Source organism: Oncorhynchus clarkii, unplaced genomic scaffold (assembly GCF_045791955.1).
Source record: "Oncorhynchus clarkii lewisi isolate Uvic-CL-2024 unplaced genomic scaffold, UVic_Ocla_1.0 unplaced_contig_8549_pilon_pilon, whole genome shotgun sequence".
Taxonomy (NCBI): Eukaryota; Metazoa; Chordata; class Actinopteri; order Salmoniformes; family Salmonidae; genus Oncorhynchus; species Oncorhynchus clarkii.
The window spans coordinates 313,267-336,550 of NW_027261136.1; the positions used below are offsets into that span (position 1 = coordinate 313,267).

Below are 23,284 nucleotides of genomic sequence, written 5' to 3' on the forward strand. Positions count from 1 at the left end.
ATTCATTATTATTTGTAATTCAACATAAAAGACAACAAATTATCACAAATGATCACATTGGTATTTTAACGGTGTTATTGTAAGAGGACCTCACAACTATAGGAAGACGTGTATGTGTGTGTGTGAGTCCAGTGAGTTTGTGATTGTCCAATGTGTGTGTGTGTGTCCAGTGTGTGTGTGTCTAGTGTGTGTGTGTGTCCAGCGTGTGTGTGTGTCCAGCGTGTGTGTGTGTGTGTGTGTGTGTGTGTGTGTGTGTGTGTGTGTGTGTGTGTGTGTGTGTGTGTGTGTGTGTGTGTGTGTGTGTGTGTGTACTGACAGACTGAGTCACCAAACCACCATTATTATTTCAGGGACACTGAGTCACCATTAAACCAAACCCCAAACCCTGGATAGAGGGGCTCAGTGAATGTGGAGGTGAATGTGAACAGGTGGGTCAGTGTGTCAGAGGAGGCTCTATAGAAGGACAGAGTGCCGGCTGGCCTGTCCAGATACACTCCTACTCTGTGGGAGCTGGAGGAGGGGACGTCTATGGTAGTGGGATTATTATTGTGCCAGGCAGTGTAACTGTTGTCAGAACAGAACAGACTCCAGGACTTGTCATTGCATCCAAGACAACAGTCATTAACCCCTCCTCTCCTGTTGATTCCTTTATTTGTCACTCCTATAACAGCCTCTCTCCCACTCCTCTCTACCTCCCAGTAACAGCGCCCAGTCAGACCCTCTCTACACAGCACCTGCTCCCAGTTCTCAAATCTCTCTGGGTGATCAGGATACGGCTGCTTCTCTCTCCTCCATGTCACCTTTCTGTTCTCCTCAGACAGAGAGAGGAGTCTGTGTGCTGTGTTTGGGTCCAGTGTGAGATCACAGACATCTGATGGATGAAACCAGACACAATATTAGAAATCATCATCATTCACATTAGAATGTTAACTCACTTTTCACTAATTCATTTAATGTAGATGTTTCTAGGTATCAAAAGGAGAAGTTAAGGTAACTTGAGACTTGTTGAATGATCATGTGTCATACTGTATGGTAATATAAAACACACTTATTCACATTAATTACACACACACACACACACACACACACACACACACACACACACACACACACACACACACAGTTAAAGCAACTCTTTGTAAACGTTGGTGTCCCTGATTTCTGCTTCTGTAGAACTACAGCTGATATTTAATATGACCAAGTAAGTAATGATGGTGGTCTTTGACTTAACTTGAATTAAGACTTATTCTTTGTCATATTCTTCACAGCAGTCAACACTCACATTTTCTAATCCCAGGTTTCATTGTGTTCTCTCCACCATGTTCCACACTGTAGCGGTAAGCAGAAGAACAGACAGTGATTGAGGGATAGACCTGAACTCAGTGTCCAGTGTGTGTGTGTCCAGTGTGTGTTTGTGTGTGTCCAGTGTGTGTGTGCCTCCAGTGTGTGTGTGTGTCCAGTGTGTGTGTCCAGTGTGTGTGTGTGTCCAGTGTGTGTGCGTCCAGTGTGTGTTTGTCCAGTGTGTGTGTGAGTGTTTTTGTGTGTCCAGTGTGTGTGTGTGTGTCCAGTGCATGTGCGTGTTTGTGTGTGTGTGTGTGTGTGTCCAGTTTGTGTGTGTGTGTCCAGTGTGTGTCTGTGTGAGTCCAGTGTGTGTTTGTCCAGTGTGAGTGTTTGTGTGTGTGTGTGTGTGTGTGTGTGTGTGTGTGTGTGTCTGTGTGTGTACTGTGTGTGTGTGTGTGTGTGAGTCAAGCGTGTGTATAAGTCTTGTGTGTGTGTGTTTTACCTGTGTGTGTGTGTGTCCAGTGTGTGTGTGTGTGTGTGTGTCCAGTGTGTGTATGAGTCAAGTGTGTCACACTGGACGCACAAGTGTCCAAGTGGTGGTCAGAATGTTTGTCTTAACTAGCCTGATAAGTGAAACATGTCTGATATGAACATTGACATAAACCCTCTACATACTTGAGTTTCTCCAGTCTGCAGTGTGGATCCTCCAGTCCAGCAGAGAGCAGTCTGACTCCTGAGTCTCCTGGGTGATTGTAGCTCAGATCCAGCTCTCTCAGGTGTGAGGGGTTTGACCTCATAGCTGAGACCAGAGAAGCACAGCCTTCCTCTGTGACTAGACAGCCTGACAGCCTGCAAAGAGTCAAATCATATTAAAATCACACTGATATTCTTTGGTGGTGAAAATAGTGGCAGTATATTTTTTTAACATTTTCAGATATATCAGTGTCCTGAAACCTTCCATATCTATTCAGAAATTAATGGTTTTGAAATCAAATGTTTCATAGTTTGTTTTGGATGTATTTTGGGTTATTATTGTATTGTCGATTATTAACTGAATAGTGGATGATGACTGGAGAAATGTTCTTTATAAGTGAGTAGACAACATGTCTCTAAACACGACTAGATTCATCCTGAGGATGCCATGATTTAAAAAGATATTGAATGAATCATGATAATAATGAGTTAGAATGTTACAGAGACTACAACAAAACATGTTAACCTCTCACCATTACCAATAACAGAGGCTACAACAAAACATGCTAACCTCTCACCATTACCAATAACAGAGGCTACAACAAAACATGCTAACCTCTCACCATTACCAATAACAGAGACTACAACAAAACATGCTAACCTCTCACCATTACCAATAACAGAGGCTACAACAAAACATGCTAACCTCTCACCATTACCAATAACAGAGGCTACAACAAAACATGCTAACCTCTCACCATTACCAATAACAGACGCTCCAACAAAACATACTAACCTCTCACCATTACCAATAACAGACTACAACAAAACATGTTAACCTCTCACCATTACCAATAACAGAGACTACAACAAAACATACTAACCTCTCACCATTACCAATAACAGACGCTCCAACAAAACATACTAACCTCTCACCATTACCAATAACAGAGACTACAACAAAACATACTAACCTCTCACCATTACCAATAACAGGGGGGTATGATCTTTGTGCCTCTGTAACTTTCTCATTCATCATTATTCTCGATTCATTCCTGATTATTCATCATCATGGTAGCATCCACATGAATGTAGAAGTGTTCAGAAACATCTTCTATTCTTACTGACAATACAAGTGAAGTGACTCCAAAATGACAGGACATTATTCACCATTCAGTTTCTATCAGGAAAACATCTAAAACACAACCAAGACAAACTGCAAATAAATTCAACAAGTTAGTAGAATCACAAGCTTGGTGTAATCACTGCAGGCATGGAATATGGGACCAGATACTAAACTTATGACTAAAATAATTTATCCAAAATATGACTTTTTCAAATGGGAGAACTAGATACATTAAGTGTTTTCATTTTTAAACTGTAAAATATATATGTATGAAAACACCTTTAAATACAAGGTGACATTCTGTACTGTCTCCTAATTTCACTTAATATGAAACATCTATCTCAAATCCAAAATGCTGGAGCACCACATTTAAAACTGTAAGCTTCACTGTCCAAACACATATGGTGTGGACTATGTGTGTCTGGTAAACACATGTGGATCTGGTGAACAGTTATCACTTGTTGACCAACTACAGGAATACTGACCTCAGAGTCTCCAGTTTACAGTGGGGATTCCCCAGTCCAGCAGAGAGCAGCTTCACTCCTGAATCCTTCAGGTCATTGTTACTCAGATCCAGCTCTCTCAGGTGTGAGGGGTTTGACCTCAGAGCTGAGACCAGAGAAGCACAGCCTTCCTCTGTGACTCCACAGCCTGACAGCCTGACAAAGAGATCATCATGACTTCACAAACACAGTGTTAATTTAACACCAGTAGTGTAGAAGGACAATGGCAGATGCATTTGGTTTATTCTCTCAAACAACATATAGATTCATCTTCCGTCTCCTAGAATTGTATGGTCATATTGTTATACTAATGTGAAAATCAATGAATTTATTCAATATGTTTTTCAAAATAATATATTATACATATTATAATACATATTTTTCTCTAAACTGAATATTTCTTCCTGATGATTAGTTCTTATATGTCATTTTATTTACTCACAGAGCAGCTCTGGAGGCTTTGACCACTGGCAGCAGCCTCAGAAGACCTTCCTCTGATCTGGAGTATTTCTTCAGGTCAAACACATCCAGCTCCTTTTCTGAAGTCAGCAACACAAAGACCAGAGCTGACCACTGTGCAGGTGACAGGATGGCTCCAGAGAGACTTCCTGATCTCAGGTATCTTTGGATCTCCTCCACTAGAGAATGGTCATTCAGTTCATTCAGACAGTGGAAAAGATTGATGCACCTCTCAGGAGAGGGATTCTCCCTGATCTTCTCCTTGATGTACTCGACTGTTTCTTCATGGCTCTGTGAGCTGCTTCTTGTCTTTGTCAGGAGACCTCGTAAGTGCTTCTGATTGGACTCCAGTGAGAGGCCCAGAAGGAAGCGGAGGAAAAGGTCCAGGTTTCCTGTCTCACTTTGTAAGGCTTTATCCACAGCACTCTTGTAGAAAGAAACTTTACGCCTTTGTTTGATCCTCACAGAAAAGCTCCTGGACGTTGATTGCAGTTTGTCCATTACATTCCTATTGTTGTTGATGAATGAGAGGAACACATATACAGCAGCCAGAAACTCCTGAATGCTCAGATGAACAAAGCAGTACACCTTGTCCTGGTACAGCCCACATTCCTCTTTAAAGAGCTGTGTGCACAATCCTGAGTGCACCGAGGCTTCCTTGACATCAATGCCAGCCTCTTTTAGGTCTTCTTCATAGAAAATCAGATTGCCCTTCGCAAGCTGTTGAAAAGCCAGTTTTCCCAGTGACAGAATACTCTCTTTATTCCAGTGTGGACCTGTCTCTTCTTTCCCAAGATACTTTTCATTCTTCTGTTTGGTAAGAAACACCACAAGGTGTGTGTACATCTCAGTCAGAGTCTTGGGCATCTCTTCTCTCTTCTGTTTCAGCATGTGTTCAAGGACTGTTGCAGAAATCCAACAGAAGACTGGAATGTGGCACATGATGTGGAGGCTCCTTGATGTCTTTATGTGTAAGATGATTCTGCTGGCCAGGTCCTCATCACTGAATCTCTTCCTGAAGTACTCCTCCTTCTGCGGGTCATTGAACCCTCGTACCTCTGTCACCTGGTCAACACACCCTGAAGGGATCTTATTGGCTGCTGCAGGTCGGGAAGTTATCCAGAGGAGAGCAGAGGGAAGCAGATTTCCCTTGATGAGATTTGTCAGCAGAACATCCACTGAGGTTGACTCTGTGACGTCACAACAGATCTTGTTCTTCTGGAAGTCTAGGGGCAGTCGGCACTCATCCAGACCATCAAAGATGAACAGAACTTTGTACTTGTCATAGTTGGAGATTCTTGATTGTTTGGTTTCCATTGAGAAGTGATTAAGAAGTTCAATGAAAGTGTGTTGGTCCACTTTCATCAAATTCAGCTCCCGAAAAGGGAATGAAAATACAAATTGGACATCCTGATTTGCTTTTCCTTCAGCCCAGTCCAGAATGAACTTCTGCACAGAGACTGTTTTTCCAATGCCAGCGACTCCCTTTGTCAGCACAGTTCTGATAGGTTTGTCTTGTCCAGTTAAGGGTTTGAAGATGTCGTTACATTTGATTGCAGTCTCTGGTCTTGCTTGTTTCCTGGTTGTTGTCTCAATCTGTCTCAGCTCATGTTCATTATTGACCTCTCCTGTTCCACCCTCTGTGATGTAGAGCTCTGTGTAGATCTTATTGAGAAGTGTTGGGTTTCCTTGTTTAGCGATCCCCTCAAATACACATTGAAACTTCTTCTTTAGATTAGATTTGATTTCACGTTGGCAAATCACAGCAAGCTCACCTGAATCTAGAAAAAACACAGAGGATATTAATATTACGTCTGTTTTAATGCCTACAGTATTGAAGGACTGTTATAAAGTTGTACATTATAATAATGTATTCTCTTAACTGACTGTATAAATGTGTAAATGTTTTCATAATGCATTACAGACTGGTGTGACTGATCATATTATTGATGGTATTATTGATGGTATTATTAATGTTTTCTCTCTCTCTAAATAATCAGCACAACACATCCCTGCTGCTACTTGATGAGGTCACTAGGTGTTGTGTTAAGGCTGCTACAATATCATTGAGTTACACAGCTACTTTAGCTGTACTTTAGCTACAGCTTTTAAATGTTATAAAACACCATTCAACATGAGGCAGACAGATCTTACATTTCTCCAGTGTGTCAGCAAGCTCCTTCTGGTTCATTTTCCTCAGGATGTGCAGTGTGATCTTCAGAGCCCCCTCTCTGGCATTGCTCTCCTGCTTCTCATCTTCAGCATCCACCACTTCCTTATCCTGCTTCTGACTCTCAAAGCCTTCTGGGAGTTCTGGACTAAGATTCCTCTTGAACATCTTCAGCTCGTTCTTCACAAATGTCATAATTTTCTCTTCAAGCAACTGAAATGAATAAAGTAAATAAGTTAAGCAAGAGACTAAATGCTTTCTCATTAACACATTAATGAATGATTGACAGATCAACTTTACTTGAGGTAAACAAAAACAAATGTACATAACAGGACCACATACACTGAATATGGAGGCCAGGTCTGTTTGATGACTCTGGGAAGACTGACCACTGAGAATCTCTGACTCTGATCTCTCCTGTTGGTTTCTGTGGACAAAACATGAGATTACATCTCCTCATCCAGGGAGGACACACACACACACACACACACACACACACACACTCAAACACACAAACACACAAACACACACACACACACACACACACACACACAGTAATCTACCACCTGTCTCAGACCACTAGAACAGCTGAGTAATCTACCACCTGTCTTCGACCACTAGAACAGCTGAGTAATCTACCACCTGCCTCAGACCACTAGAACAGCTGAGTAATCTAACACCTGTCTCAGACCACTAGAACAGCTGAGTAATCTACCACCTGTCTCAGACCACTAGAACAGCTGAGTAATCTACCACCTGTCTCAGACTACTAGAACAGCTGAGTAATCTACCACCTGTCTCAGACCACTAGAACAGCTGAGTAATCTACCACCTGTCTTAGACCACTAGAACAGCTGAGTAATCTAACACCTGTCTCAGACCACTAGAACAGCTGAGTAATCTACCACCTGTCTCAGACCACTAGAATAGCTGAGTAATCTACCACCTGTCTCAGACCACTAGAACAGCTGAGTAATCTACCACCTGTCTCAGACCACTAGAACAGCTGAGTAATCTAACACCTCAGACTACTAGAACAGCTGAGTAATCTACCACCTGTTTCAGACCACTAGAACAGCTGAGTAATCTACCACCTTTCTCAGACCACTAGAACAGCTGAGTAATCTACCACCTGTCTCAGACCACTAGAACAGCTGAGTAATCTACCACCTGTCTCAGACCACTAGAACAGCTGAGTAATCTAACACCTGTCTCAGACCACTAGAACAGCTGAGTAATCTAACACCTCAGACCACTAGAACAGCTGAGTAATCTACCACCTGTCTCAGACCACTAGAACAGCTGAGTAATCTAACACCTGCCTCAGACCACTAGAACAGCTGAGTAATCTTACACCTCAGACCACTAGAACAGCTGAGTAATCTAACACCTGTCTCAGACCGCTAGAACAGCTGAGTAATCTAACACCTGTCTCAGACCACTAGAACAGCTGAGTAATCTAACACCTGTCTCAGACCACTAGAACAGCTGAGTAATCTACCACCTGTCTCAGACCACTAGAACAGCTGAGTAATCTAACACCTGTCTCAGACCACTAGAACAGCTGAGTAATCTAACACCTGTCTCAGACCACTAGAACAGCTGAGTAATCTACCACCTGTCTCAGACCACTAGAACAGCTGAGTAATCTAACACCTGTCTCAGACCACTAGAACAGCTGAGTAATCTACCACCTGTCTCAGACCACTAGAACAGCTGAGTAATCTAACACCTGTCTCAGACCACTAGAACAGCTGAGTAATCTAACACCTGCCTCAGACCACTAGAACAGCTGAGTAATCTAACACCTGTCTCAGACCACTAGAACAGCTGAGTAATCTAACACCTGCCTCAGACCACTAGAACAGCTGAGTAATCTACCACCTTTCTCAGACCACTAGAACAGCTGAGTAATCTAACACCTGTCTCAGACCACTAGAACAGCTGAGTAATCTAACACCTGTCTCAGACCACTAGAACAGCTGAGTAATCTAACACCTGCCTCAGACCACTAGAACAGCTGAGTAATCTAACACCTGTCTCAGACCACTAGAACAGCTGAGTAATCTAACACCTTCCTCAGACCACTAGAACAGCTGAGTAATCTACCACCTGTCTCAGACCACTAGAACAGCTGAGTAATCTACCACCTGTCTCAGACCACTAGAACAGCTGAGTAATCTACCACCTGTCTCAGACCACTAGAACAGCTGAGTAATCTAACACCTGTCTCAGACCACTAGAACAGCTGAGTAATCTAACACCTGCCTCAGACCACTAGAACAGCTGAGTAATCTAACACCTGTCTCAGACCACTAGAACAGCTGAGTAATCTAACACCTCAGACCACTAGAACAGCTGAGTAATCTAACACCTGCCTCAGACCACTAGAACAGCTGAGTAATCTAACACCTGTCTCAGACCACTAGAACAGCTGAGTAATCTAACACCTCAGACCACTAGAACAGCTGAGTAATCTAACACCTGCCTCAGACCACTAGAACAGCTGAGTAATCTAACACCTGTCTCAGACCACTAGAACAGCTGAGTAATCTAACACCTGCCTCAGACCACTAGAACAGCTGAGTAATCTAACACCTGCCTCAGACCACTAGAACAGCTGAGTAATCTAACACCTGCCTCAGACCACTAGAACAGCTGAGTAATCTAACACCTGCCTCAGACCACTAGAACAGCTGAGTAATCTAACACCTGCCTCAGACCACTAGAACAGCTGAGTAATCTAACACCTGCCTCAGACCACTAGAACAGCTGAGTAATCTAACACCTGCCTCAGACCACTAGAACAGCTGAGTAATCTAACACCTCAGACCACTAGAACAGCTGAGTAATCTAACACCTGCCTCAGACCACTAGAACAGCTGAGTAATATAACACCACTCGCAGAACAGCTGAGTAATATAACACCTGCCTCGTAGATCAGCTGATTGTGTTTTTAGATGTTTTTTTGCCCTTCCACGTGACTTTATACACAGAAGATCTCTGCTAAACATAGAATCACGTGGTTTGTCTCTCTGTGACTGCAGATGAATTCAGAACAATGTTGACAACAAATACAAAGTTGCAATTGATTCAAACAAGGGACGTATATAAATTTGCTTCAAATAAAAACTGAGATGACTGCATTAAAATATGAACAGTAGGCTGTAGGCCTATTTCAATCATATTGTTCAATATATAGAGTCATATTTTGCTACTTGTAGACTACTGTCTGTAATTTGTCTCAATATATTTCATGATGTGAATCCTAACATGAACACAATGATATGTCAAATATGGGATTTACTGCATTTTAATTGGGTAAGAATTAGAATAAGCCTCCTCAATATTTGCAGCCATAGGTGATAATATCAGCTGGTCTGTGGTCAGTATTGTGACATAATTATAATGTCAAGGAAATATTTGAATGGAGAAAACTGATCTGAGAGCGGCGCTCCCTTTCTTTCCATCCTGTCAGTACTGTCGATACATTAGTACTGATACATGATCCACCAGACCTGATACCTTGTTGTGCTGCTGATCCAGTTTCTACTGGTCTGACTGAGGATATGAACTCTGACCTGTTCACCAGACCTGATACCTTGTTGTGCTGCTGATCCAGTTTCTACTGGTCTGACTGAGGATATGAACTCTGACCTGTTCACCAGACCTGATACCTTGTAGTGCTGCTGATCCAGTTTCTACTGGTCTAACTGAGGATATGAACTCTGACCTGTTCACCAGACCTGATACCTTGTTGTGCTGCTGATCCAGTTTCTACCGGTCTGACTGAGGATATGAACTCTGACCTGTTCACCAGACCTGATACCTTGTAGTGCTGCTGATCCAGTTTCTACTGGTCTAACTGAGGATATGAACTCTGACCTGTTCACCAGACCTGATACCTTGTTGTGCTGCTGATCCAGTTTCTACTGGTCTGACTGAGGATATGAACTCTGACCTGTTCACCAGACCTGATACCTTGTTGTGTTGCTGATCCAGTTTCTACTGGTCTGACTGAGGATATGAACTCTGACCTGTTCACCAGACCTGATACCTTGTAGTGCTGCTGATCCAGTTTCTACTGGTCTAACTGAGGATACGAACTCTGACCTGTTCACCAGACCTGATACCTTGTTGTGCTGCTGATCCAGTTTCTACTGGTCTGACTGAGGATATGAACTCTGACCTGTTCACCAGACCTGATACCTTGTTGTGCTGCTGATCCAGTTTCTACTGGTCTAACTGAGGATATGAACTCTGACCTGTTCACCAGACCTGATACCTTGTTGTGCTGCTGATCCAGTTTCTACTGGTCTGAGTGAGGATATGAACTCTGACCTGTTCACCAGACCTGATACCTTGTATTGTTGCTGATCCAGTTTCTACCGGTCTGACTGAGGATATGAACTCTGACCTGTTCACCAGACCTGATACCTTGTTGTGCTGCTGATCCAGTTTCTACTGGTCTGACTGAGGATATGAACTCTGACCTGTTCACCAGACCTGATACCTTGTTGTGCTGCTGATCCAGTTTCTACTGGTCTGACTGAGGATATGAACTCTGACCTGTTCACCAGACCTGATACCTTGTTGTGCTGCTGATCCAGTTTCTACTGGTCTGACTGAGGATATGAACTCTGACCTGTTCACCAGACCTGATACCTTGTAGTGTTGCTGATCCAGTTTCTACTGGTCTGACTGAGGATATGAACTCTGACCTGTTCACCAGACCTGATACCTTGTTGTGCTGCTGATCCAGTTTCTACTGGTCTGACTGAGGATATGAACTCTGACCTGTTCACCAGACCTGATACCTTGTTGTGCTGCTGATCCAGTTTCTACCGGTCTGACTGATGATATGAACTCTGACCTGTTCACCAGACCTGATACCTTGTTGTGCTGCTGATCCAGTTTCTACCGGTCTGACTGAGGATATGAACTCTGACCTGTTCACCAGACCTGATACCTTGTAGTGTTGCTGATCCAGTTTCTACTGGTCTAACTGAGGATATGAACTCTGACCTGTTCACCAGACCTGATACCTTGTTGTGCTGCTGATCCAGTTTCTACTGGTCTAACTGAGGATATGAACTCTGACCTGTTCACCAGACCTGATACCTTGTTGTGCTGCTGATCCAGTTTCTACTGGTCTGACTGAGGATATGAACTCTGACCTGTTCACCAGACCTGATACCTTGTTGTGCTGCTGATCCAGTTTCTACTGGTCTGACTGAGGATATGAACTCTGACCTGTTCACCAGACCTGATACCTTGTTGTGCTGCTGATCCAGTTTCTACTGGTCTGACTGAGGATATGAACTCTGACCTGTTCACCAGACCTGATACCTTGTTGTGCTGCTGATCCAGTTTCTACTGGTCTGACTGAGGATATGAACTCTGACCTGTTCACCAGACCTGATACCTTGTTGTGCTGCTGATCCAGTTTCTACTGGTCTGACTGAGGATATGAACTCTGACCTGTTCACCAGACCTGATACCTTGTTGTGCTGCTGATCCAGTTTCTACTGGTCTGACTGAGGATATGAACTCTGACCTGTTCACCAGACCTGATACCTTGTAGTGTTGCTGATCCAGTTTCTACTGGTCTAACTGAGGATATGAACTCTGACCTGTTCACCAGACCTGATACCTTGTTGTGCTGCTGATCCAGTTTCTACTGGTCTGAGTGAGGATATGAACTCTGACCTGTTCACCAGACCTGATACCTTGTTGTGCTGCTGATCCAGTTTCTACTGGTCTAACTGAGGATATGAACTCTGACCTGTTCACCAGACCTGATACCTTGTTGTGCTGCTGATCCAGTTTCTACTGGTCTGACTGAGGATATGAACTCTGACCTGTTCACCAGACCTGATACCTTGTTGTGCTGCTGATCCAGTTTCTACTGGTCTAACTGAGGATATGAACTCTGACCTGTTCACCAGACCTGATACCTTGTTGTGCTGCTGATCCAGTTTCTACTGGTCTGACTGAGGATATGAACTCTGACCTGTTCACCAGACCTGATACCTTGTTGTGCTGCTGATCCAGTTTCTACTGGTCTGACTGAGGATATGAACTCTGACCTGTTCACCAGACCTGATACCTTGTTGTGCTGCTGATCCAGTTTCTACTGGTCTAACTGAGGATATGAACTCTGACCTGTTCACCAGACCTGATACCTTGTTGTGCTGCTGATCCAGTTTCTACTGGTCTGAGTGAGGATATGAACTCTGACCTGTTCACCAGACCTGATACCTTGTAGTGTTGCTGATCCAGTTTCTACTGGTCTGACTGAGGATATGAACTCTGACCTGTTCACCAGACCTGATACCTTGTAGTGTTGCTGATCCAGTTTCTACTGGTCTGACTGAGGATATGAACTCTGACCTGTTCACCAGACCTGATACCTTGTAGTGTTGCTGATCCAGTTTCTACTGGTCTGACTGAGGATATGAACTCTGACCTGTTCACCAAACTTGCTACGTTGCCCTTGTACGTTGTAAATAAGAACAAAGGTAATAGTAACACAAAATAACAATAATGAGACTATAAGGAGTACCAGGTAGTTGAGGTAATAATGATACTATAAGGAGTACCAGTACTGAGTCAATGTGCAGGGTACCAGGTAGTTGAGGTTATAATGAGACTATAAGGAGTACCAGTACTGAGTCAATGTGCAGGGTACCAGGTAGTTGAGTTAATAATGAGACTATAAGGAGAACCAGTACTGAGTCAATGTGCAGGGTACCAGGTAGTTGAGGTAATAATGAGACTATAAGGAGAACCAGTACTGAGTCAATGTGCAGGGTACCAGGTAGTTGAGGTAATAATGAGACTATAAGGAGAACCAGTACTTAGTCATTGTGCAGTGTACCAGGTAGTTGAGGTAATAATGAGACTATAAGGAGTACCAGTACTGAGTCAATGTTCAGGGTACCTGGTAGTTGAGGTAATTGAGGTAATATGTGCATGTAGGTCGGGGTAAAAGTGAGTCAGCAATCAGGATAGAGAATACGTCTCCTCATACAGGGAGTGCACACAAACTCACTGACCATGACCCATGAGTTCTTCTTACCTTTGTTCAGTAGAAAATTCTTCCTCTCTAAAGAATATAGGTAGATCCATAGACTTGTCACTCTTCATGGACACACAGCTGGGAACAGGGGAGGCTGGTCTCTCCTGCTTGATTGGACTTCAACACAACAGAGACAAACATTACATCTCTCATCTACTCTGAGCTCAGATGGGGAAATATAAGAAGAGTTTCATTCCAAAACACTATATAATATTTTTTCAGAAATTACAAATTAGCTTTTACTAAATTAAGTAAATTAGCTTTTACTAAATGAAAAATTCTGCTTTGAATGTTGATTAACATGTAACACTTTTGAGAAAAAGGGTCTTTGAATGTTTTGGTTCCTACTGGAGAGCTCTTCTTTGTCTACAGGGCTGTTACTTTGGCAGATAATGTCACCCATCTAAATAAATCGTTTTTAATACAGTTAACTAACTACTAATTGTATGGTGTTTTTGATTTATGCCAGTTTCAATGTTTGTTATGCTATAAATAGTTATTTAATGGTTGTAAGTGGTAAAATGAACCAGAATATTTTGTATAATTCCAAACAAATGGCATTAGTTTTCTCCCTGGATACACCACCATTTGGCTCTATATTTTCAATAAATATTTAGCAATTAAAAGTTATTGATTAACATACAGACATTGTTGAGGCAGCTGAGAAATAAAATGTATTCACTCAATTCAATGAGCTAGACCTGTCCATTTGTTCAGTGACACTGCGCAACTCAATCCGATAAGAATGAACATTCCGATGCATATCAAATTACCCAGCAGCCATTTAGAAAAAACAAGTCATCAAAAAAACTTTTTATTTTAATTTTTAATTTTTATTTAATCGGTCACATCTTGAAAAAGAGGATAGGGACATGCATTTTGTTTAGGTTCTATACCTTTTTCTGAAAACAAATATGGTTAACCATGACCAGAAATTGTTTAAAATTTTATTGGTATGCGCCAGCCATCACAGAGCTGTGGGAGACCACGAACTGTATCCAGGTTTGAGATCACTAAGTAGCCGTAGCCGTAGCCGTAGCCGTAGCCGTAGCCAGGTACCTGAGGTATGTCTAAATGGGTAAGGTACAGTGGGTAATATTGAACTATTTATTAATTATGTTAACAAATATTATTTTTTTTTAAGAACAATATTTTGCATCTAGGCCCATTCTCAAAGCGTCTCAGAATAGAAAATTGGTCCTATAAATTCTGAGAATAAAGACATTTTACACTTCTGGGTATAAATTAAAGCTATGCATGAAGTCTCTAGTCCCACCTAGTCAGCAGATATTTAGGACACCTCGTGAGCTGTCCTAAGTAGTTAAGAGTTAACAGCAGGTGTCCTAAGTAGTTAAGAGTTAACAGCAGGTGTCCTAAGTAGTTAAGAGTTAACAGCAGCTGTCCTAAGTAGTTAAGAGTTAACAGCAGGTGTCCTGATAATACTATAGAATAATGCAGTGAGTCAGTGGTTCCTGCTTCACATGTAATTGCTTTGTGGTAGTTAAAAATAATGTTTTATATTTCTATATGATCAATCCATTAATAATATAGACCAACATGCAACAGTATGTCTTGTGCTTTTGGCAATGATTTATGTATAATAATTATAATAAGTCATACCATTTATGTCTGCATAGCATTTTGTCTTCATTTTGGCAGATTAACTCAGGTTTTCGCCCAGCGGCTAAGGAGTTGGTGCTGTGGCCAAAAGGTGGCTGGTTCAAATCCCGGGCCGGGAAAAATACACCAGAAGTGATCTGATGACTGGAAGGCTGCTTGATTCACATCCTCTAAACATTAACCTTCACCAGAAGTAATCTGATGACTGGAAGGCTGCTTGATTCACATTCTCTAAACATTAACCTTCACCAGAAGTGATCTGATGACTGGAAGGCTGCGTGATTCACATCCTCTAAACATTAACCTTCACCAGAAGTGATCTGATGACTGGAAGGCTGCTTGATTCACATCCTCTTAACATTAACCTTCACCAGAAGTGATCTGATGACTGGAAGGCTGCTTGATTCACATCCTCTTAACATTAACCTTCACCAGAAGTGATCTGATGACTGGAAGGCTGCTTGATTCACATCCTCTAAACATTAATCTTCCGTTGATCAGAACTCTAGAGGTTCTTCTACACTGAACCCAAAAATATACATAACTTTCAGTAAATATATATATAATGTTTTAGTGGTTCCATATATTAAGGAAGTGATAGAAGCCTTTTTGGTTCTAGAAGGAACCTTCTGTTCTAAGAGTGTATAATAATAAACACGTTGTTCTTCTGATTATTTAATTATCTACATCATGTTATTTCAAGTTCTCCCTTTGGAGCACAACATCATGTTGTTAAAAAATAATCCTAAATTGTGCATGGATATAAATTGGGCAATTGAAGACAACTTGGGTGTAATATGTGTTCAATGAATATGAACATTGTATGCAACATTGTAGGCAACATTATTGGCAAGGGACTTGATACCTACTATTCCAAAGAGTTGTTCAACGGAAGTGTTGATATAACGGTTATATTGTCAAAAAGATGCATTCCATTATATTAGGCAATATTTAGGAGTAGGCAAAGTGGTCGAGTCATGTGAAAATTCTATCAAATGTCTTACATTGCAACGAGTACAGTCAGGGAGGTGCGGAACCCCTGCAGTACCTCCACAGACCCCGGATTGAGAACCCCTGCAGTACCTCCACAGACCCCGGATTGAGAACCCCTGCAGTACCTCCACAGACCCCGGATTGAGAACCCCTGCAGTACCTCCACAGACCCCGGATTGAGAACCCCCTGCAGTTCCTCCGCAGACCCCGGATTGAGAACCCCTGCAGTACCTCCGCAGACCCCGGAATGAGAACCCTGATTTAGCAGATGCTCTTATCCAGATTGAATTACAGTAAGTGCAGTCATCTTAATTAAGATAGCTACGTGAGTATATATATATATATATATATATATATATATATATATATATATATATATATATATATATATATATATATATATATATATATATACCCATCTAAAGTCTATTAGTTAAAAATACGAGAACTGTCATGTATTGTCATGTTGTGTCTTTCTGTCCTTTCCTTTCACCCTGTCTCCCTCTGCTGGTCGTACTAGGTTACCGTTTCTGTCCCTCTTTCCCCCAGCTGTTCCTTGTCTTCTCTGACTACCTCATTCACCCCTTTTCCCACCTGTTCCCTTTTTCCCTCTGATTAGGTCCCTATATCTCTCTCTGTTTCTGCTCCTGTCTTTGTCGGATTCTTGTTTGTGTGTCTCATGCCTGAACCAGACTATCATCGTGTTTGCTGCAACCTTGTCCTGTCCTGTCGGAATCTACCTGTCCATCTGAGCCCACGTGTGTTCATCATTAAAGAAACTCTGTTTGTTAATTCGCTTTTGGGTCCTCATTCACGCACCTGACAGAAGAATCCGACCAAGAATGGACCCAGCGACTTCGGATCCTCTCCACTCAGCCGTCGAGATCCAGGGAGCGATGCTAGGCAGACACGAGCAGGAATTGTCTGCTGCTCGACATGCCGTTGAGACCCTGGCCACCCAAGTCTCCAACCTCACAGAACAGGTTCACCATCTCCGCCTCGATCCACCGGCCACTTCCAGGGCTTTCGAATCTCCGGAGCCCAGAATCAATAACCCGCCGTGTTACTCTGGGGAGCCCACTGAATGCCGCTCGTTCCTCACCCAGTGTGATATTGTGTTTTCTCTCCAGCCCAACACTTACGCCAGGAGCACTGCTCGTGTCGCCTACGTCATATCTCTCCTTACTGGACGGGCTCGTGAGTGGGGCACGGCAATCTGGGAGGCAAGGGCTGAGTGTACTAACCAGTATCAGGACTTTAAGGAGGAGATGATACGGGTTTTTGATCGATCTGTTTTTGGGGAGGAGGCTTCCAGGGCCCTGTCTTCCCTATGTCAAGGCAATCGATCCATAACAGACTACTCTATTGAGTTTCGCACTCTTGCTGCCTCCAGTGGCTGGAACGAGCCGGCTTTGCTCGCTCGTCTTCTGGAGGGTCTCCGCGCAGAGGTAAAGGATGAGATTCTCTCCCGGGAGGTTCCTTCCAGCGTGGATTCCTTGATTGAACTCGCTATTCGCATTGAGCGACGGGTTGATCTTCGTCACCGAGCTCGTGGAAAGGAGCTCGCGTTCTCCGTTGCCCCCCTCTCCGCATCACTACCATCTTCCTCTGCCGGCTCGGGAGCTGAGCCTATGCAGCTGGGAGGTATCCGCATCTCGACTAAGGAGAGGGAACGGAGAATCACCAACCGCCTCTGTCTCTATTGCGGTTCTGCTGGTCATTTTGTCACTTCATGTCCAGTAAAAGCCAGAGCTCATCAGTAAGCGGAGGGCTACTGGTGAGCGCTACTACTCCTGTCTCTCCTTCAAGATCCTGCACTACCTTGTCGGTCCATCTACGCTGGACCGGTTCGTCAGCTTCCTGCAGTGCCTTAATAGACTCTGGGGCGGAGGGCTGTTTTATGGACGAGACCTGGGCTCGGGAACATGACATTCCTCTCAGACAGTTAAGGGAGTCCACGGCCTTGTTCGCCCTGGATGGTAGTCCTCTCCCCAGGATTCAGCGTGAGACGCTACCTTTAACCCTCACTGTTTCTGGTAATCATAGCGAAACCATTTCTTTTTTAATTTTTCGTTCACCTTTTACACCTGTTGTTTTGGGCCATCCCTGGCTAGTTTGTCATAATCCTTCCATTAATTGGTCTAGTAATTCTATCCTCTCCTGGAACGTCTCTTGTCATGTGAAATGTTTAATGTCTGCTATCCCTCCTGTTTCCTCTGTCTCTTCTTCACAGGAGGAGCCTGGTGATTTGACAGGGGTGCCGGAGGAATATCACGATCTGCGCACGGTGTTCAGTCGGTCCAGGGCCACCTCTCTTCCTCCACACCGGTCGTATGATTGTAGTATTGATCTCCTTCCGGGAACCACTCCCCCCCGGGGTAGACTATACTCTCTGTCGGCTCCCGAACGTAAGGCTCTCGAGGATTATTTGTCTGTAGCTCTTGACGCCGGTACCATAGTCCCCTCCTCCTCTCCCGCCGGAGCGGGGTTTTTTTTTGTCAAGAAGAAGGACGGGTCTCTGCGCCCCTGCATAGATTATCGAGGGCTGAATGACATAACAGTGAAGAATCGTTATCCGCTTCCTCTTATGTCTTCAGCCTTCGAGATCCTGCAGGGAGCCAGGTTTTTCACTAAGTTGGACCTTCGTAACGCTTACCATCTCGTGCGCATCAGGGAGGGGGACGAGTGGAAGACGGCGTTTAACACTCCGTTAGGGCACTTTGAATACCGGGTTCTTCCTTTCGGCCTCGCTAACGCTCCAGCTGTCTTTCAGGCATTAGTCAATGATGTCCTGAGAGACATGCTGAACATCTTTGTTTTCGTTTACCTTGACGATATCCTGATTTTTTCACCGTCACTCCAGATTCATGTTCAGCACGTTCGACGTGTCCTCCAGCGCCTTTTAGAGAATTGTCTTTTTGTGAAGGCTGAGAAGTGCACTTTTCATGCCTCCTCCGTCACATTTCTCGGTTCTGTTATTTCCGCTGAAGGCATTAAGATGGATCCCGCTAAGGTCCAAGCTGTCATTGATTGGCCCGCCCCTAAGTCACGCGTCGAGCTGCAGCGCTTTCTCGGCTTCGCGAACTTCTATCGTCGTTTCATCCGTAATTTCGGTCAGGTGGCAGCTCCTCTCACAGCCCTTACTTCTGTCAAGACGTGCTTTAAGTGGTCCGTTTCCGCCCAGGGAGCTTTTGATCTCCTCAAGAATCGTTTTACATCCGCTCCTATCCTTGTTACACCTGACGTCTCTAGACAGTTCGTTGTCGAGGTTGACGCGTCAGAGGTGGGCGTGGGAGCCATTCTTTCTCAGCGCTCCCTCTCTGACGACAAGGTCCACCCATGCGCGTATTTTTCTCATCGCCTGTCGCCGTCGGAACGTAACTATGATGTGGGAAACCGCGAACTGCTCGCCATCCGGTTAGCCCTAGGCGAATGGCGACAGTGGTTGGAGGGGGCGACCGTTCCTTTTGTCGTTTGGACTGACCATAGGAACCTTGAGTACATCCGTTCTGCCAAACGACTTAATGCGCGTCAGGCGCGTTGGGCGCTGTTTTTCGCTCGTTTCGAGTTCGTGATTTCTTATCGTCCGGGCTCTAAGAACACCAAGCCTGATGCTTTATCTCGTCTCTTCAGTTCTTCAGTAGCCTCCACTGACCCCGAGGGGATTCTCCCTGAGGGGCGTGTTGTCGGGTTGACTGTCTGGGGAATTGAGAGGCAGGTAAAGCAAGCGCTCACTCACACTCCGTCGCCGCGCGCTTGTCCTAGGAACCTTCTTTTCGTTCCCGTTCCTACTCGTCTGGCCGTTCTTCAGTGGGCTCACTCTGCCAAGTTAGCCGGCCACCCTGGCGTTCGGGGTACGCTTGCTTCCATTCGCCAGCGTTTTTGGTGGCCCACCCGGGAGCATGACACGCGTCGTTTCGTGGCTGCTTGTTCGGTCTGCGCGCAGACTAAGTCCGGTAACTCCCCTCCTGCCGGCCGTCTCAGGCCGCTTCCCATTCCCTCTCGACCGTGGTCTCACATCGCCTTAGATTTTGTCACCGGACTGCCTTCGTCAGCGGGGAAGACTGTTATTCTTACGGTTGTCGATAGGTTCTCTAAGGCGGCTCATTTCATTCCCCTTGCTAAGCTTCCTTCTGCTAAAGAGACGGCACAAATCATCATCGAGAATGTTTTCAGAATTCATGGCCTTCCGTCAGACGTCGTTTCGGACAGAGGTCCGCAATTCACGTCTCAATTTTGGAGGGAGTTTTGCCGGTTGATTGGGGCTTCCGTCAGTCTCTCTTCCGGCTTTCACCCCCAGTCTAACGGTCAAGCAGAACGGGCCAATCAGACTATTGGTCGCATCTTACGCAGTCTTTCTTTTCGCAACCCTGCGTCTTGGTCAGAACAGCTCCCCTGGGCAGAATACGCCCACAACTCGCTTCCTTCGTCTGCGACCGGGCTATCTCCTTTTCAGAGTAGCCTCGGGTACCAGCCTCCGCTGTTCTCATCTCAGTTCGCCGAGTCCAGCGTCCCCTCCGCTCAGGCTTTTGTCCAACGTTGCGAGCGCACCTGGAAGAGGGTCAGGTCTGCACTTTGCCGTTATAGGACGCAGACTGTGAGGGCTGCTAATAAGCGTAGAACTAAGAGTCCTAGATATTGTCGCGGTCAGAGAGTTTGGCTCTCCACTCAGAACCTTCCCCTTAAGACGGCTTCTCGCAAGTTGACCCCGCGGTTCATTGGTCCGTTCCGTATTTCTCGGGTCATTAATCCTGTCGCAGTTCGACTTCTTCTTCCGCGATACCTTCGTCGCGTCCACCCGGTCTTCCATGTCTCCTGTATCAAGCCCGTTCTTCGCGCCCCCGCTCGTCTCCCCCCCCCCCCCCCCCCCATCCTTGTCGAGGGCGCACCCATCTACAGGGTCCGTAGGATTTTGGACATGCGTCCTCGGGGCCGTGGTCACCAGTACCTCGTAGATTGGGAGGGGTACGGTCCTGAGGAGAGGAGTTGGGTTCCCTCTCGGGACGTGCTGGACCGTGCGCTGATCGAGGATTTCCTCCGTTGCCGCCAGGTTTCCTCCTCGAGTGCGCCAGGAGGCGCTCGGTGAGTGGGGGGGTACTGTCATGTATTGTCATGTTGTGTCTTTCTGTCCTTTCCTTTCACCCTGTCTCCCTCTGCTGGTCGTACTAGGTTACCGTTTCTGTCCCTCTTTCCCCCAGCTGTTCCTTGTCTTCTCTGACTACCTCATTCACCCCTTTTCCCACCTGTTCCCTTTTTCCCTCTGATTAGGTCCCTATATCTCTCTCTGTTTCTGCTCCTGTCTTTGTCGGATTCTTGTTTGTGTGTCTCATGCCTGAACCAGACTATCATCGTGTTTGCTGCAACCTTGTCCTGTCCTGTCGGAATCTACCTGTCCATCTGAGCCCACGTGTGTTCATCATTAAAGAAACTCTGTTTGTTAATTCGCTTTTGGGTCCTCATTCACGCACCTGACAAGAACAGTAATATTGAAGGTACCCATAGCAACCATTTCTGATTAAAAACAAATGTGAACATTTTGGAAATAAACTCATAATAATGATATCAAAAATTGTCATCTCACCTCTTAGCTTTGGTGTCATGTTCCCCAGAGAGACTCATTTTAGAGGCAGGGACCCCCTCCTCTCTCTCCCCAGAGAGACTCATTTTAGAGCACTGACCCCTAAACAGAGATCCAAAATGTTGTTTGTGGTTAACACAGTAATTATTTAATGTCAATTGTTATCATTTATTAATTATCTCTTATAAAACATTTATTAACAGACACAGAAACAATCAGATGATTTAATGCAATCACATGAAAACGTAGTTGTGACATTTCATCTCCATGTTAACTGTCAATAATAATAATAAGTCACTGTTTGTTAAGGTAGTTCTAGACAGTACAGCAACAATAATAATAATAATAATAATAATAAGTCACTGTTTGTTAAGGTAGTTCTAGACAGTACAGCATCAATAATAATAATAATAATAATAATAAGTCACTGTTTGTTAAGGTAGTTATAGACAGTACAACAACAATAATAATAATAATAAGTCACTGTTTGTTAAGGTAGTTATAGACAGTACAGCAACAATAATAATAATAATAATAATAAGTCACTGTTTGTTAAGGTAGTTCTAGACAGTACAGCATCAATAATAATAATAATAATAATAATAAGTCACTGTTTGTTAAGGTAGTTATAGACAGTACAACAACAATAATAATAATAATAAGTCACTGTTTGTTAAGGTAGTTATAGACAGTACAACAACAATAATAATAATAATAATAATAAGTCACTGTTTGTTAAGGTAGTTCTAGACAGTACAGCAACAATAATAATAATAATAAGTCACTGTTTGTTAAGGTAGTTCTAGACAGTACAGCAACAATAATAATAATAATAATAATAAGTCACTGTTTGTTAAGGTAGTTATAGACAGTACAGCAACAACAATAATAATAATAATAAGTCACTGTTTGTTAAGGTAGTTATAGACAGTACAGCTGTCACACCCTGGTCAAAGTATTTTGTGTTTCTTTATTTATTTGGTCAGGCCAGGGTGTGGCATGGGTTTTTGTATGTGGTGTGTATTTATGGGGATTGTAGCTAGTGGGGTGTTCTAGCTAAGTCTATGGCTGTCTGAAGTGGTTCTCAATCAGAGGCAGGTGTTTATCGTTGTCTCTGATTGGGAACCATATTTAGGCAGCCATATTCTTTGAGTTTGTCGTGGGTGATTGTCCTTAGTGTCCTGATGTCATTGTTCTGTGTTAGGTTGCACAAGTATAGGCTGTTTCGGTTTTCGTTAAGTTTATTGTTTTGGTAGTGTTTGTGTTTAGTGTGTTACTTCTTTAAACATGGATTGCAATAGACACGCCGCATTTTGGTCCGACTCTCCTTCTCATCAAGAAAACCGTTACAACAGCAACAATAATAATAATAATAATAAGTAACTGTTTGTTAAGGTAGTTCTAGACAGTACAGCAACAATAATAATAATAATAATAATAATAATAATAATAAGTCACTGTTTGTTAAGGTAGTTATAGACAGTACAACAACAATAATAATAATAATAATAATAATGATAAGTCACTGTTTGTTAAGGTAGTTCTAGACAGTACAGCAGAAATAATAATAATAAGTCACTGTTTGTTAAGGTAGTTATAGACAGTACAGCAACAATAATAATAATAATAATAATAATAATAAGTCACTGTTTGTTAAGGTAGTTCTAGACAGTACAGCAGAAATAATAATAATAAGTCACTGTTTGTTAAGGTAGTTATAGACAGTACAGCAACAATAATAATAATAATAATAATAATTCACTGTTTGTTAAGGTAGTTA

General features: G+C 43.5%; 2 protein-coding genes across 2 annotated transcripts in view; one reads left to right on the plus strand and one right to left on the minus strand.

Moving 5' to 3' along the window:
- Positions 1–23,284, plus strand: part of LOC139405168 (NLR family CARD domain-containing protein 3-like) — a 457,948-nt gene that overhangs the window by 265,002 nt on the left and 169,662 nt on the right. The window lies entirely within an intron of this gene.
- Positions 313–21,590, minus strand: LOC139405171 (NLR family CARD domain-containing protein 3-like). Its single transcript, XM_071147589.1, has 9 exons — positions 21,508–21,590; positions 13,314–13,430; positions 6,575–6,659; positions 6,217–6,445; positions 4,046–5,843; positions 3,586–3,759; positions 1,957–2,130; positions 1,283–1,329; positions 313–871 (listed from the first exon to the last, which is right to left on the minus strand). The coding sequence occupies exons 1-9, from the start codon at positions 21,588–21,590 to the stop codon at positions 342–344; spliced, it is 3,237 nt and encodes a 1,078-aa protein (XP_071003690.1). The 3' UTR covers positions 313–341.

Coding starts and splice junctions, on each gene's coding strand:
- LOC139405171 (XM_071147589.1), bottom strand. CDS start 21,590: ATGAGTCTCTCTGGGGAGAGAGAGGAGGGGGTCCCTGCCTCTAAAATG. Junction 1,330..1,956: donor TGCAGACTGGAGAAACTCAA/GTATGTAGAGGG, acceptor TTACCGCTACAG/TGTGGAACATGGTGGAGAGA. Junction 872..1,282: donor GAAACCTGGGATTAGAAAAT/GTGAGTGTTGAC, acceptor TTCATCCATCAG/ATGTCTGTGATCTCACACTG.